The following is a 15,486-nucleotide window of genomic DNA, read 5'->3' as shown; positions in this document are numbered from 1 at the left end:
CCGCTGCAAACCTTCGAGCATTAGTGGTGTTAGAAAGACATTAACCTGACCCTTGAGACGTGCCACCACGGAAGTGCAGGCTGCACCCTCCGCTTGTAAGCTCATAAATTCGCCATCATCGAAACCATTAGTGGTCTTGTCACTCTCCTCCTCTTTCAAAAGCACGCTGGGATCCCACGGATGTGACTTTGGACCGCCCATAAATGTGGCCGAACTATTGCTGCCGGTGGCATTTTCATAACGGGGCACCACTTTGATCTCACGCCAGCACGCATACAAATCGAAGTGTGGCAACATTTTGCTGCCTATGTACGTGAGACCGCCATCTTCGTTTTCGTGGAACATAGGCGTAGAGAATACATCCGGACCCGATGGAAATGAGCACGCCGTCCAGTTAAAGCATTTCACCTGCGACAAATGATTTAAATAGCTGGCCATCAGTAGCGGTGAATCGATGATGGGGCGATTCACTTGTTGATGCAAATTGACCAGCGCGACATCTTCCTGCGAGGACATGGCCGAGATGAAGGAGTTAGATGAGAGCGATGGCGTGCCGGACGAAGAGCCACGAGAATCAACCTGTTGATTAGGAAGTCGAAAAAGAAACAAGAAATTACATTTTCTCTATTGAAATGTGTGGTTAGTGCGAAAAAGCTACTGTGTCGTGAGATTTAACAGGCGGCAAACTAAATTTGCGCTAGGAGAGTAACCAAACAAGCGGCATTCAAGACTAAATCAGTAATAAATGCACTAACAGACGTCGCTCTACCGATATAATAGACTCAAATATACAAACTGAAGTCGATGCAAACATTTATAAGCGAAAGAGACGACATACTCGAAAGCTAAGGCTTAACAAAGTCTGCAGACTAGCGGAATAAATGCTATAATATAGATATATGGTTGATATATTTACTAACTTATTATAAGCATGCAATACATATTTGACTTAAAACATGAAATAAATTAACTTCGGCTACACCGAAGCTATGAAAAATTATAAAATATCTTTATCTAGAGTTTGATCGGTCAGTTTTCATGGCAGCTGGTCCGACCTGAACAATTTGTTTGAGGTTGTAGCGTTGTCTATGCCAAATTGCGTGGGGATATCTTGTGAAATAATTTTTTTTCGAAACAAAGGCTTGAGTTTCATTGCTCAGTTGTATGGCAGCTATAGACTATAATTGATCTCAACAATTTCTTCGGTAATTGTACTGATGTCTTAGATAATACCATACTTTGTGCCAAATTTCGTGAAGAAACCTTGTCTAATTAAAAATGTTTCCATACAAGGGCCTGAATTTGTTCGATCAGTCGTAAGACTCGAGTGATAAGCTATAATCGGGTGATAACGCCGGTTCCAACAAATGAGCAGCTTTTTGAAGAGAGATGGTGTGCAAAATTTCAGATCGGCATCTCAAAAACTGAGGAACTAGTTCATGTATATACAGACGAACACACAGACATGGCTAAATAGACTTAGCTCAATTACAATTAATAAGGCAAAATACGTCGCTGAAATCGATTTTTCATGTTTTTTTAATACATATGTATGTATTATTATACTGTCACTAAACAGAGGGTCACTTACTGAAGTAACACTCACAATTTGTTTGTACCTTAACAGCACATTTACTTATTGTCTATTTTTTTTAATTTTTGTAATACATATGTATACTATATATATCATATATTTCTGATTTTATTCATTAAAGACAAAAGTTCAAACGACGCTTGTTTGAGTTACTTCTAGATAAACAGAACGGAATCAGATTTTTATACAGAAAGGTCGGTCTATTCGGCAGCAACAAAAATCTGCCGCTTTTACGACAGTCGGCTGATCGTAAGCGAACACGTTGTTGTTGTTGTTATAGCGGGTAACTAGTCCCCGTTAGGATGGTAAGGATTAGCTAAGTTGTCGTCGACGTCATCCAACGGTAGGTCAAAGAAGCATGCTGTTTCGACGGGGTCGGACCAAAGGCAGAGGGGTATCAGATGAGAGGCGTTGGTGGGGCATGCAAAGAGGTGGCCAGTGTCATGCGGAGACTCATTGCACGCAAGACATATATTGGATATGTCAGGGTCTTTTCTGGATAGGTAAGAGTTTGACCTGCTGCAGTATCCAGAACGTAGCTGCGCAAGGGCTACTCTCGCTTCTCGCGGCAACTCGAGCTCTTCATTTGCAATTTTTTGACATTGAGTACGCCATTCAGTGGAACGAAGTCAGTGTTGATTGCTGCACTGTGAATGGCGGTCAGTGCTTGTCGGAAGTTAGTTGGGTCCGAAGTTTGATCGGCGTATTGTCTGATGTCGTCGACGTAGTTGAGGAATGAACTCTTGGTATTCCTAGGATATCTGCAAAAGCACACCAGCAGGAACTGCCTGGAGAGAGTTCATTATTCTCCTTAACTGCGAGCATACGGGCCTCACTATGCAGGTGTTCGATAGGAGACATAAAGAGGCATCCTGTCGCTGTACGGAGTGCAGTATTCTGACAGGTCTGAAGCTTACTCGTCTGCGTTCCACTGCATCTAGGCGACCATATAGGTACAGGGAAGTTAAGGACCGGCCGATTGCCTCATAAGCTGCCAACAACGTTTCTTCGTTCTTTCCCCATGTGCTGCCGGATAGCGACTTGAGGATTTTGTTGCGGCTCTGTATTTTAGCGAGTAACGGTCGTATGGGTAGTGAAGAAGCACAGACTGTCAAAAGTCACACCTAAAATTTTAAGATTATAGACAGTCGGAATTTTGACGGCAATAAATGCAATATTAAGGTCAAGTCTGTACTCCTGGGTCCAGGTTGTAAATATGGTGGCTGTGGCAGTTTCGAGATGTAGAAGTTAAATAATAAGTCTTAAGCACTGTCAACAGCCTCGAAAATTATTTGCGACAACAACATAGAGTTAACCTATAGTATATATTCCGATATTAGTGGTAACTTTTATACTTTAACAATTAGTAATCTAATGCGATTGCGCTTGTTCCAACATGAGGACTTACAATAACAAAAATTTTACGGGTGCTATTATATAATAAAAAATTGTCGGTTATGACTGAGTAACCGCTATTTTCATTTATAAATAATAATTTATTAAGTAGTTTAATTAATTTTAATATTTATAGGCGCAATTATGCAAGCATTCGCCTTTTCTGCGTGAAGCAACAAGTAGACTAGCCTTTGAAAATGACTTCAACTGTGTTCATGCATTTCACACATAACCTCAAAAAGAACTATACAACAACAAAGCGCATGCGATTAAAGCTCAAAAAAATTGCACACATATTCTGGAATTATTAGTTCGTTATGAAAAATACAAAAAAAAATGTTTATTACAAAATATGTAAATTAAAAAAATCTATATAAAAAGAAACTATATAGTTAAAAAAAGACTACAACTAAATTCTAACAGACGTTGTTCAACGTATTCATAACAATTAATTTCATTTTTACAATTCCAAGTTGGAAATAGAAAGACTTTTGTAGCAAGTAGTAGTATTAGTAGTTAGGATAGCAGATGTAACTTGGCGCTAAGTCTACTCACATCATGAATAAAATGTCGATACTCAGGTCTTGATGAAATATTTGATAGTTTTCTGATTGGTGTGGCAAGACCATGAATACGTCTCACGTCTTCGTTCTATGAAATTGATGAATTTTGAAAAGAATCGCATGTGGAATATTTTGTATATAAAGGTATATAGACATAATTTAAGGGTATTCTTTGTTTTTGTTTTTCGGTTTTTAAAAGGTTTCTTAGTTACGACTTAATTGTACACAAAAACATGCATAATACATACTCGACTCTGTGATTATATTGTTAACAAACTTATGGGCAGTCTTTTCAAGTACTTAGCACAATAAATATGAAGTAATTAAGTTGAGTTTACTTTAAGTGAAGTTTAACGTTTACGAAAATATTTAAGCTAGAGAGGTTGGAAATTTATGTAAATTTTGAATAAATTTTGTATTTTTTTTTTTAATTTTTTGCATTTGCTTTAGAAGTTATATCAGTTTAATACGAAAATAATGAGAAAATTGCTTGGAAGCTGCAATACTAAATCATGTAAGAAAGTGGTGTAGGCATGTTGGAATATGAATTTTTCTTTGTTCTCTAGAAGCGCGGAGCGCACTTAAACTTAGGCATACCAATTCGGTGGTGCTTTGTGGACGCTTTGGTAGGGTTTTGGATTCCGGTGCATGTATTTCCAAATCGCTGCGGTAGGTGGAGAGCGTGAGGCCAGCATTTTCATTTTGCGCACCAATGCTGAATAAAATAATGAGGAGATGGTGTAAATAACTGCACATTTATGCGCTAAAAAACTAAAGCACCTTAAATCAGACGAAAACCGTTTCTTGCCGGAAAAGACTATCGAACCGTTGCGATTTTTAATGGAACCACCTTGTGACATCATATTCGATATATCCTCCTCGGCCGAGAAGAACATCTCGGAGGGATTCTCCGAAGTCAATGATATCGTGCGCTGCACTTCGCGCGTCAGGTGATCAGCGCCGTTGGTGAGCGGTGTTTCGCCGTACTGCTGTATCGGCAATGGCAAATCGGCGATTTCATATTCGAGCGGATGTGAGTGCGGCGCTGAGTGCGACATTTCATCAGGAATCTGAACACACACACAACAAAATATTACAAATATTTATATAAATAAACAGCTTAATGCGGACATTCACCTCCAACTCGTCCTCTAGATCAGCTTCGCCGGTTAACCGCGAATCGGATATACTCGTTTTCGGTGGTGAAACGCGTAGTGTGTTGTTTTGCGACTGCGACTTGGCTGTGTCCGAGCCACGCCGAAATGCCACCTGCAGTTGTGATTCATTTGAGTCCTGCCGTAGCACCTTCTTGGAAGGGCTATCCAAAAGACGCGCATACGGCACTTCGACGGAAGTTTGCCTGCTATTTGTAAACACATTAATGTGCAACACAATTTTTCACCACACTTGCTACTCACCTATTTGTGGTGTACGAATAACGCTTATTGCGTCGCTCAAGCGTGTTTGGCGAGCCGATGCTCTCGCGCGACTTGCGCCCACTAATGTCGGGTATTTCGATGGCATTGCTTATTTTCAGCTTTCCACCCACTTCCTTGCTGCCCAACTCCGATTTCTTGAGGCTGCCGTTACGCAGCTCTACGTTTGGGCGATAATGTTTGCCTTTACCGTTGAAATCGTTACTGTCGTGCAGAGAAACCGAATGCAAACTGTAGGGGGGCGTGTGGAACACCAATTGACCTTGATGTAGTATGCTCTCGCCAAAACCATAATCCTTGTTGTTGTTGATTATGCTAGAAAAGAAATTAAATAATGTAAACGTATGGCCGATTTTTACGGAGTCTTCAATGGGCTTACTAATAACGTGCTATGTTGTAGTTGTCCGGTATGTCTTGTGCGGAGGGTTTGAAAAATTTCAAGCCGTTACGATTGCTACCGAAGAACGCACAGCCGCCTATGCAGCCGCAGCGTGAGATCTCCGTGCCGGTGGAGGGTGGGGGCCCAGGCGCGGTATTACTATTGTTCGTAGACCACAAAAACCATAAGCGCTTGTATTTGGCATCGTGTTCGCGCAAAAAGCTGAAATATAAAATTGTACAATAACAAATTCAGAAAATAACTTTATTGGTGAATACTATATAATATATTGATACCCTAACTCATGTCACATTCACAACTTACTTGTGTTGCACGATATGTAACTTATGATCAGGGATGGGCAATGCCGACGCACCCTCGAGCAGTATCGGTCCCAACGAAGTGCAACCAACCTCGACCCAATTCTCGAAAAACTCCGTCTCATACGCACGTTTGCTCTCCGAGAAACTGTCGCGCAACTTCCTATTGTTCTCTTCACGTGAATCGCGACGTTGCGAAAACGAGTTTGAGCTGCGTTTCGGCTTGCCAATATGTTGTTGGGCTTGTGACTCGGATTTTATGGAATCCTGTTCGGAGCGACGCATTTTGCCCGAACGATTGCTGCCAGTGGTGTTGGTGTTGTAAGAGTTGGTGAGGTTCGAGTAAGAACTGCCGTTATGCATGAAGAGACGCAACAGTATGGACGGTAGCAAGCCGGAGATGCCAGATTTAACACGCTGGCCATGCAAATTGCAGTTAGCCAAACGAATGGGAGACACCTAACGAAAAGAAGAACGATTAATAACAGTCGAACAAATGTCAGATTTAGCGCAAATTACTTACCCACGCATGCAGCGCTGTACCACTCTCAATTAGATACACATCTACTGCATCTATAGACACACGCGTCATTTTGTATTTGATGTCCTCAGCTGAAGGGCATTTATATTTATTCTCCTCCTTAGTGTGAGGACATTGATTGCTCGGCACGCCGTGATGGCAATTGCGTACGGTTTTTGGAGATTTCAAGCAATTTTCCGGATCCACTGCCAGCAATACCAAGGTCTCCAAGCCAACAACAATATTGCAAAGCTGTGGTAACGTAAGCTTTCCTGACAACTTTCCCAGCTGCACTTCAATTAGCCACGAATACTCCAAGGTGTCTTCGTCCAGTGCGCAACCTTCGTTACTAAACATCGCATGGCCGCGTACCTGCACTGCTGAGAGCAATAAGTGACCCTGATTGATATGCTTATCGCGATTCGGGCGCACTACCAGATCCGAAGTGATCAAATATGAAGGACTAACCAAAACTTGCAGCGTGGTTTCGTGAAAGCGTTTATTCATCTCGAAACCGAAGCGTTCAATCAAAACCACTGGGCATGGCGGATCGTTCTCATTGCAATTCTTCATCACATGCGCTTGTATATCGTGTATGATCAGTGAAACTATCACTTCCAAGGGGCGATATAGACGTGGATCGAATGGCTTTTGCTTCTCCTCTGGCACAGTCACCTCCGAAATGGACTTTGTGGCTATGTCTTTCTCTTTCGACAGCAGCTGATCTTTCGGATTTGTTGTAGTGCTGGTTGAGGTGCTCTCCTTCAAATTAACATTGGACTGTTCCATGTCGGTGAAGTTTTGATCTTCGCCAAATATGTTTTCTTTCAGATTAATAAAGTTGCGTAAGACGTTGCCGTAACACATCAGTACCGAAGAGCCGATCTCCAGTTCGACGGTTACCTGATCAGCTGGTAGGGTGCTTGGATCGAATTTGTGCTGCTCGGGTTTTTGCCAAGAGGACACAGGGGACTTTCGTATTTTAGGTATCCGCATTGGACTCAGTAGAATCTCTTCTTTTTCAGGTGTAGTGATATCGGCTTGTGGATCGGGACCCAACGGTGGCACAGGATGGTATACATACTGTATTGATAATGCTACGATCGGCACAGTCCAACAGTCTATCCAACCAGCGCTGTAGAAAGAATAAAACAGCAAGAAAATTATAACAAAACGTTTGACTAATGGCCGTTCTTTAAAAATGTTAAGGGTTACTCACCTGCGCTGGCATATTTTGCGCCACTTTTTCGTATACAATTCCGGACGGCTTTTAACGCGACCACCGCGTGTCAAAAGTCGCGCGTTTTCATCGATAGCTAAAACAATGGGACGCGCCGAAGATACCTCTGGCACATACAAACTCAAATCTAAGCCTTCGCCATGTATCCAAAATTTGAGCGTTACTGTTTTGGGCAGGAAATCATCGAATGGCAGCGCGAAGCTCATATCGAATACGTCGCCACAGAACGCCAAATGATTGTTCTCCTGATTCGCGCTCGAACAATCGATCCAATTGTACTCGTTGCAAAGCATTAGAATCTCAAACTCATTCAAGAGTATGTTGAATTTGCATGTGTATGGTACAAAGGTTAAAATGTCGGGTCTGGCTTTGCTAGCCCAATCCTCGATGAGATCCTGAAAGAAGCACTTATGCTTGTAAACAATGAAAGCAGTCGCTTTGCAACCGGTTAAAGCTATGCTCCAGTCCTGCGGTGCGTTCCAGAGTGTTGGGTAGTGTATACGCACTTTATATTCGAGTGACTCCAACTCGGCTAGACTGCGGTACTGCAGTGAAGTGGTGGCCTCGACATGAAACAGTTGGCCCTGAATTTTCGAAGTGTAGCCATCAGCGTGTGTTACCCACGGTATGGTCAATTCCACATATGAGGCTGGTCCCACGGTAATATGCATGGCATTTGTTTCTTTATCCTTCGAAAAGAGTATATCAATTGTGGCTTCACTCAGCACACAAAGTGTAACATCGAATGATTGGTAACTGCGCAGCTCACCCGGCTTAGGTGTCGGTGTAACTACCATCTCTTGCCAATCGGGTGGATAGAAAAATTTGAAGAGATGATCACGTTGACGATCCGCCCATGGACCATAGCTAAAATCAGTGCCTTTCAAACACTTTATATTGATGCCCCAAACGGGCGGCGAGGGTTCGACGACATCACCATTGGCCAGAATAATTGTTACCGGTTCTTCAGGTACCAAACCCGGTTCGTCCATATAAAAGTACAATTCCATTTGATTACACATCATAACAACAAAACCCTCGCCCATGTAGCGTGGCGGTTCATCCACCAAACCGGTATACTTTGGGCTGGGTGCAAACATGACCTTTGCATTCTCCACATTTGCTTTCACGAAATGCATGAAATGATCGAGCCGACACACTGCGGGTTTGGTACTGTACGTACAGTGCGCCTCCTCCACCGAAATTGACAGAGTTGTTGGTGTCAACCGATTGCCGAACACAAACCGACCTGAGCAAATATCCATCTTTATGACCGGTATCAAATCACGCCATGTGGTGGCTTTCATGGCCTCCGAATTCTTAACACTCTCTCGCTTACTTTGGCGCGCATTTTCCATGTTCATGGTGTGCTCTTTAAGTTTTGAACGCTCTTCAGCTGATAAATTATCAGTCTATAACAGTAGGAAAAGGATTTTAATCGGTTATAAAAGGTGTATACACTTTACTTTAAAAGCTTACCGGTATTAGAAGCGACGGCTTGAGTCCAAACGTTTTCTCCAGCTGATCATAAAGGTCGGAGCGGTTATAAATGTGAAGCTCAAAACCATTTAATTGCACGGAAAGACGTGTATCCGAATGTGAAAGATCTTAAATATCGTTTTCAATTTAGTTTTTTTAATAATTAGATTTTAATAAATAACCAACCTTCGGAAACATCTTTGGGAACATAAGATCGCCACCAACGAAATATAAAATAACCATCTTGAACGCGCACTGAATAGTCGAAGGTTATATACACGAAATCACGGAACATGATTTTTCCAGCCAATGGATTCAATGCTACTGAACCTGAAAAAGCATTGCAACAAATTTACTTATATGCTTATGCATTAAAGTGAGGAAAGTTACCAATTTTGAAGTATGCGCCTTTAATGAACCATCGATTAACAATTTTTGTTATGAAAACTCCAACCAGGCGGGAATTGTAAAATGTTATATAGGTAACCCATGTTATAGATGTCAGTAGAGAGCAAAGTAGCCATATCTGGAAATATCAATAAATGAAATTAATTAATTGTTTAATATAAAATAATTCTCAAGTTAAAGTGTAATAAGAATAGTTGGTGTAAAAACGGTCATGTTTTGGTGAAATTTTGTGATGATACAATAAAAACCGCTAATTAAAGCTATTGATCTATTAAAGTATGACATTCTGAGGGTGTTATGTAAAATTTTTACGAGAAAGTTTTAAAAAAATGGCAATGGCACCAATAATTGAAACGTTTCTCAAAAAATGAGGTTTTCTGTGTTCCTCAATGTGGCAACTTCAATTTTTATTTTTTTAAGCATTCATAATAAAAATTACACAACCTTAAAAAAAAACTCCGATGTTCCCTCTTAAATTATATACAAAAATAAAAATCAAAATATCAAGATAATCGTGCAGAAGTTTTTGGTTGATGAGAGGTACTGTGAGTTGTGATAAAAGCGTTTTAAAGCTTTGAACTACTCGTATTCTTTAAATATTTATATTCATTTAAGAACGAAAAAACGAAAAAAATTAAAATCCTACCCCCTTAAGAATAAAGCTTCAATTTCGTTGATTCGTATGCACGAGTAAATGTGTATCGTATTGTTATCATTATTGAAACCCATACAAATTCAAATTAATTGCTCTACAGGTTGCAACACACAGGTATTATTTACCAACCACCCACGCCCCCATGCATATGATTAAAATCTATTTGACAACTTGTTGGCTGAGGTCAAATACCCAAGCTTAGTAGTAAACAAACACTTGTTTATATGCCGCCACAAAAACAAAAATGTAAATAAACAAAGCTGCTAAATCAAAACAAAACTTCTGCGCATGAACTGCTTGTGTCAAATTCATAAACATTAACAGCTGATCCCTTAACTGTGTTTAATTTGCATAATTTGCAAGACAGCTAAACACATCTCCGATCGAGAGTTGTCAATCCTCTATACAGCCTAATAAAAGTAACAAGTACGAATTATACACAGGCGCGCTACAAGGAATTTTAATCAGAAACAAAACATAAATAAAGATGTCTCTGACTTAGCATATACATACGTATGTATGTATATATTTATATATTGTGTATCATATAAATTCAATGAATACTGATTTGTAAGGATTGCTGAAAGGGATAATAAGTATATGCTAATAATTATGGTTTATCTTGCGATTCCTTAACTACTACTAAACTTGAGATTGATTCAATCGATGCCGTATTTACAATTTTATTTATATGTGTATAAATATATGCATATATGGTATGTATATATGTATGCAGGCTTCCGGAACAAATAAGGCAACGACCTCGCAACCATAACACAAGAGATAAGTATACATATTTATGTATATAATTGCAACCAGTTAACAGATTAAAACGAGGCATAGAAATTCATTTGATTTTTAAATAAAATTCAAGTGATATACCAACAAAAAGCAAATTGGAGCTTTGGTCTAAGTTCCATGCATAGGATTATCAAACAAGTAGACTCTCCTTTATATGAACAAGCGATAAGATTTGATTAAATGAATAATATTAAATTAAAACAATGAATCATTTTATAACGCATATCATGAATGCTTCACAATGCAAAGATAATCTATTCTATCTATTCCGGCATCACTATATACATACTTATATTTTATTGGTGGTAATGCTACGTTTATTTTCATTATTATATTTACAAAGCAATTGGTACTTACCATCGGTGCATCGATTTTCATGTTTTCCAGCGGTATGTGGCTGGTATTGTTCCAGGTTCCCGCTTCGGGGAATCCGAAGTTGTTATCAGTCTCTTCGATAACCATTTCCATCTTGAATTTGCCTTATTTTCGTTTTCTTAAAACTACCGGATTAATCAGTCGCAATTGATTTTACAAAAAGAAAAACATACACATAGATAAGAAATATCACATCCCATCAGCGTAAAATACACTACACTTCTTATTATATCTTTACATTTTGTATAAACTTCACACATTCCAACATCATTTACTACTTAAAATACTAATTTTATAGAACGAAATTACTGCAATGCAATTTTACACGCCCTTATTCGTAACTGCTGTGGACTTCGATTTTTCCCACTTTTGGCATTGGGGCTGCGCCCAGTTGCCTTTGTAACTTTTCGACTAACTTTCAACGCTAATAAATAGTTCAATTAAACTCGCACATGTTTTCGTTTATCACAAATCACTCGTCCTGTTTAATAATTAAGTTTTTTAGCACTTTTCGTTGAAAATAAATAATAATAAATGTGAAATTAAATTAAAAATAAATTGGGAAAACGTTCGTAACTACTCGACTAGACGACATCTTGTGAAAACTATTGACAACCGCTGTCAATAGATTGTCATCAGTACCAAATGACGGCTTTCGGCTGTGTTTCATAAAGAAGAAAAATTTGGAGATCATTAAAGATATCAATAATTTCAAAAAAGGCAATTTTTATTTGGGAAATATAACCGAATTAGTCATTGTAAAATTTTATCCTAACTCTTGTTGTTACCCATCCTCACAGCAGAATAAATAAAGAAAATTTTAATAAAATAAATAAAAATTGCAGCACAATTCAGATATGGTAAGTTTTGTGAAAAATATTTATAATGCTTTGTTTATTTTTTTATAAAGGATCTTGCCTTACATATGTATGTACATATACATATGAATTCTACTACACGAAAACTCAAATGACAAGTTTTGTTACATTGGCTCTCAAATTGTGGTGATGCCTAATGCGTTAGTTAGCACTATTCGTAGTGGAGAAATGAAAACATTTAGAAGTTTCGGATCGAATATTGTTTGACGCTCTATAAAATCGCTGACAAAGCTCAAGAACACCGAATGGGTCTATTCACCATTTTCTATCATATTTGCTCAAATTTGGCATAAATTTGTTAAAAATTCTGTTCCCCAAAAGAAAATAGTAATCAGCAAATTTTGTATATGAAATTAGGACATGAAAATATGAGTATTATTCCTATTCGGGTTTATATTTTTCATGAGAAATTTATACTCGTATAACAATTTATTTTTTGTTTATTATTTACGTAGGTATGTTATTAGAAAGGTAGCTCCCACATTACAAAGTAATGGGTACAAAGTTAAGCAATTATCTTTTCCCAATCCAATAAAGTAATGGAAAAACGTGAAATTTTGTCTTCTCTAATTAACCGTATGACTTTGAATGCAACCTTACAATGACGCCATATATTCAGCGTTTTCTTGTAGTTTTTCTTGCAGCTGTCATATTTGACAGTCGCCAAAACGCATACAACGACAATTCTTCTTCAACGCACGAATTAAGCGGTTAAATTAGGAAAGTTTTGTGCAAAAACTCCAAAATCCGCGTGCTAGATTAAGCAGGAACTCAATATTATAAAGAAAATGTGAGATGTTGTAATTTTGTGTTGTTGTTTATATGTGTTTACCCTACTCTTTCGAAATCTAGAGATCTGAGGAAAGACAACTTCATTTCAACATTGCCGAGGAGAAAATCGTGTGTTCGTTCGGGTGTAGAAGAAAATAGAACAAAAGCGAACGAAGGAGACTCATTTTTATTATAAAGAGTGCAAATAGAAATTCGCTAACAAAATGTCAGGAATAGCAATTACACGCTTAGGGGAAGAACGTAAAGCTTGGCGCAAGGATCACCCATTCGGTTTTGTCGCCCGTCCAGCCAAAAATCCAGATGGCACTCTCAACCTTATGATTTGGGAATGTGCGATTCCCGGTAAGAAGGGCACCGCATGGGAAGGTGGTCTCTACAAATTGCGTATGATCTTCAAAGATGACTACCCCACATCGCCACCAAAATGTAAATTCGAACCGCCACTATTCCATCCTAACGTGTATCCGTCTGGAACGGTTTGTTTGTCATTGTTGGATGAGGAGAAAGATTGGCGCCCCGCCATTACCATTAAACAGATATTGCTAGGCATTCAAGATTTGCTCAATGAACCGAACATTAAGGATCCAGCGCAGGCAGAGGCATACACAATCTATTGTCAAAATCGTTTGGAGTATGAAAAACGTGTACGGGCACAGGCACGTGCAATGGCTGCCACTGAATAGAAGGACGAATAAAATGCATTTCGCACATACATAAAAACATATATTAGTAGTTAGGAGACGAGAAATAAGGGTAAAACAGAGGAGCGTAGTCAAAACGGCGTGCGAATAGTAGAAATACACGCTTGTACTGCGTTTAGACGTAAACGGTGATTTGAAGCATTTTCGAAAATGCTCTAATGCTAGTGTTCTCCAATACTTCGGGGACAAACTAATTATTTAAATTATTACTGTATTTGTCTATATACATATATGCTCCTACTTTTTAATGAAATAAATCCAATGTATTTACACATGAATTTAAAACATATAAATAAACAAATGTAAAGATGTGAAACTCGCAAGTGGACTGCATCTCAACGTAGTTATGTTTTATTCCTATTGCTTAATGTTTCTGACACTATTTTCAATTTTTGTTTTTTGTACAATTTCAATGCGTATAATTAAGAGCACAAATGCGAGAACTTTTCGGTTTTTCTGATCAATAACACTAAAGAAGCAGGTTTAATTTTCTACAAATAAATAGTAAATACATTTGATTTAAAAATAAATATTTTGTTTTACTGACTTTGAAAACAAGTATATATTGAGAATTTGCAATATAGGATAACGGGTATACATACATATAATTTTATGATTTATTTGCACTTATGATAGAAGTTTGAAGGAAAGTTGACAACTGGCAACTCAAATTTTTGAAATACTTGGTAAAAGTTACCTTAATAACTTTGCTGTTTGGGTGCAGTTCTGCTTCCACAACTGTCGGGTGTATTCGGAAAAGGCCCCTCATTTTATTCGACGAAGAATTTTTAACTCGATAGCATTATTAATTACTTTGGTTATCGTTACAACAACTACTGGCATATGGATACTAGTACTGCTAACTAACCTCACTTTTTGGCATGTATAACCTCAATATATGTATATACATACTTACACACTTATGTACATATGCATGCTTTATTGAACTGAAAATTGAAACTTTATTGCTATTTAGAATATCGGGAAGGATATACAGACATATGTACATTTGTGGCTTCAATTACCACTTTTCTCACATATGTACACTGATATATACATATGTATTTTGGCTTTGTTAAATAGGTATGTATGCATGTGTGCAGTAAATGAAGTAATACAAATTTCAGAGTGTTGGGAGATTAGTCATCCTATCTTCATACCGCAATAACAAATACAATCGTAAGGTGTTGTGTGGATACACATATTTGTTGTTTTAGCAGCTATGCTGGTATTACTATACATACTTATGTATGTATGTATGTTGCTGTAATATTTAGGGGTTGTCTTCGAGATCATAGTTAACTGATTTGGTTACTTGATAAATGCCTACCCACGCTGCCTCTAGCATCAGACTATTTGCCTATACTTGTATCGACTTTGATTCCGTGGTTAACCCAACTTTTAGCAAATTGTAACAGAGCTAACTGGAAACGCTTTACATATTATCGGTACATAGGCGAATCGACAATAGCCATTGGAATTGATGATGCCGTAGTATGTTTCAAACCCGACTCTAAGTGACCAAGCATAGCCTTCGGAGCATTTTCAAGAAGAAGAAGGTGAAGATATCTCGTTAAATAAAAAAAAGTTTTCCATACAGGGGCTTGGTGTTGATCGTTCAGTTTGAATGAGAGTTGCATACATACGTACATATGTACATAAGTATATGGTGGTCCGTTATCGGCGGTTCTGACAAACTTCTGGATCGCGATTCTGCAACTCTTTGTGGCGGAGATACCAGCGCACTTGATTCTCGAAAGCGCAGCGATTACAAGTGAAAGGGCAAACGAATCGGAATAACGATGCACAATTCGCACCTCGCTTATTCGAATAGATTTTTTAAATTTTACTTTCTTAATGTACATATACATATATTTAAGAATACACACTGAAAGTTTCATAATTTGTTCCGGTGAATTTTTTCGATGTTACACGCAAATTTGAAAAGGC

The 15,486-nt window shown here is 38.4% G+C and overlaps 2 protein-coding genes across 9 annotated transcripts in view; one reads left to right on the top strand and one right to left on the bottom strand.

Annotated features, from left to right (window-relative positions):
• LOC126753608 (transmembrane protein KIAA1109) overlaps positions 1-11,766 on the bottom strand; it is a 28,339-nt gene extending 16,573 nt beyond the window's left edge. For 4 of the 8 annotated variants that reach the window (XM_050465172.1, XM_050465175.1, XM_050465173.1 and 1 more), the window contains exons 1-13: positions 11,148-11,766; positions 9,317-9,452; positions 9,113-9,256; positions 8,927-9,054; positions 7,427-8,859; positions 6,211-7,342; positions 5,692-6,146; positions 5,368-5,589; positions 4,971-5,303; positions 4,690-4,912; positions 4,333-4,622; positions 4,150-4,267; positions 2-579 (exon numbers count right to left, since the gene is read on the bottom strand). In XM_050465172.1, coding sequence (XP_050321129.1) covers positions 2-579; positions 4,150-4,267; positions 4,333-4,622; positions 4,690-4,912; positions 4,971-5,303; positions 5,368-5,589; positions 5,692-6,146; positions 6,211-7,342; positions 7,427-8,859; positions 8,927-9,054; positions 9,113-9,256; positions 9,317-9,452; positions 11,148-11,258 — 5,303 coding nt within the window. In that variant the 5' untranslated portion in view covers positions 11,259-11,766. Of the gene's footprint in view, position 1; positions 580-3,544; positions 3,641-4,149; positions 4,268-4,332; positions 4,623-4,689; positions 4,916-4,970; positions 5,304-5,367; positions 5,590-5,691; positions 6,147-6,210; positions 7,343-7,426; positions 8,860-8,926; positions 9,055-9,112; positions 9,257-9,316; positions 9,453-11,147 lie in introns of all 8 variants that reach the window. The other 4 variants (XM_050465171.1, XM_050465174.1, XM_050465168.1 and 1 more) reach the window with 4 other exon arrangements.
• Positions 11,767-12,696: 930 nt separating this feature from the next.
• LOC126752925 (SUMO-conjugating enzyme UBC9-B) lies at positions 12,697-13,879 on the top strand. The gene is made up of 2 exons (XM_050463969.1): positions 12,697-12,833; positions 12,896-13,879. The coding sequence occupies exon 2, from the start codon at positions 13,039-13,041 to the stop codon at positions 13,516-13,518; it is 480 nt and encodes a 159-aa protein (XP_050319926.1). The 5' UTR covers positions 12,697-12,833; positions 12,896-13,038; the 3' UTR covers positions 13,519-13,879.
• Positions 13,880-15,486: the final 1,607 nt, after the last annotated feature.

This window comes from Bactrocera neohumeralis, chromosome 3 (assembly GCF_024586455.1).
Source record: "Bactrocera neohumeralis isolate Rockhampton chromosome 3, APGP_CSIRO_Bneo_wtdbg2-racon-allhic-juicebox.fasta_v2, whole genome shotgun sequence".
Classification (NCBI taxonomy): Eukaryota; Metazoa; Arthropoda; class Insecta; order Diptera; family Tephritidae; genus Bactrocera; species Bactrocera neohumeralis.
Note: the sequence above shows the minus strand (reverse complement) of the source record. Positions and strands in the feature narration are given on the sequence as shown.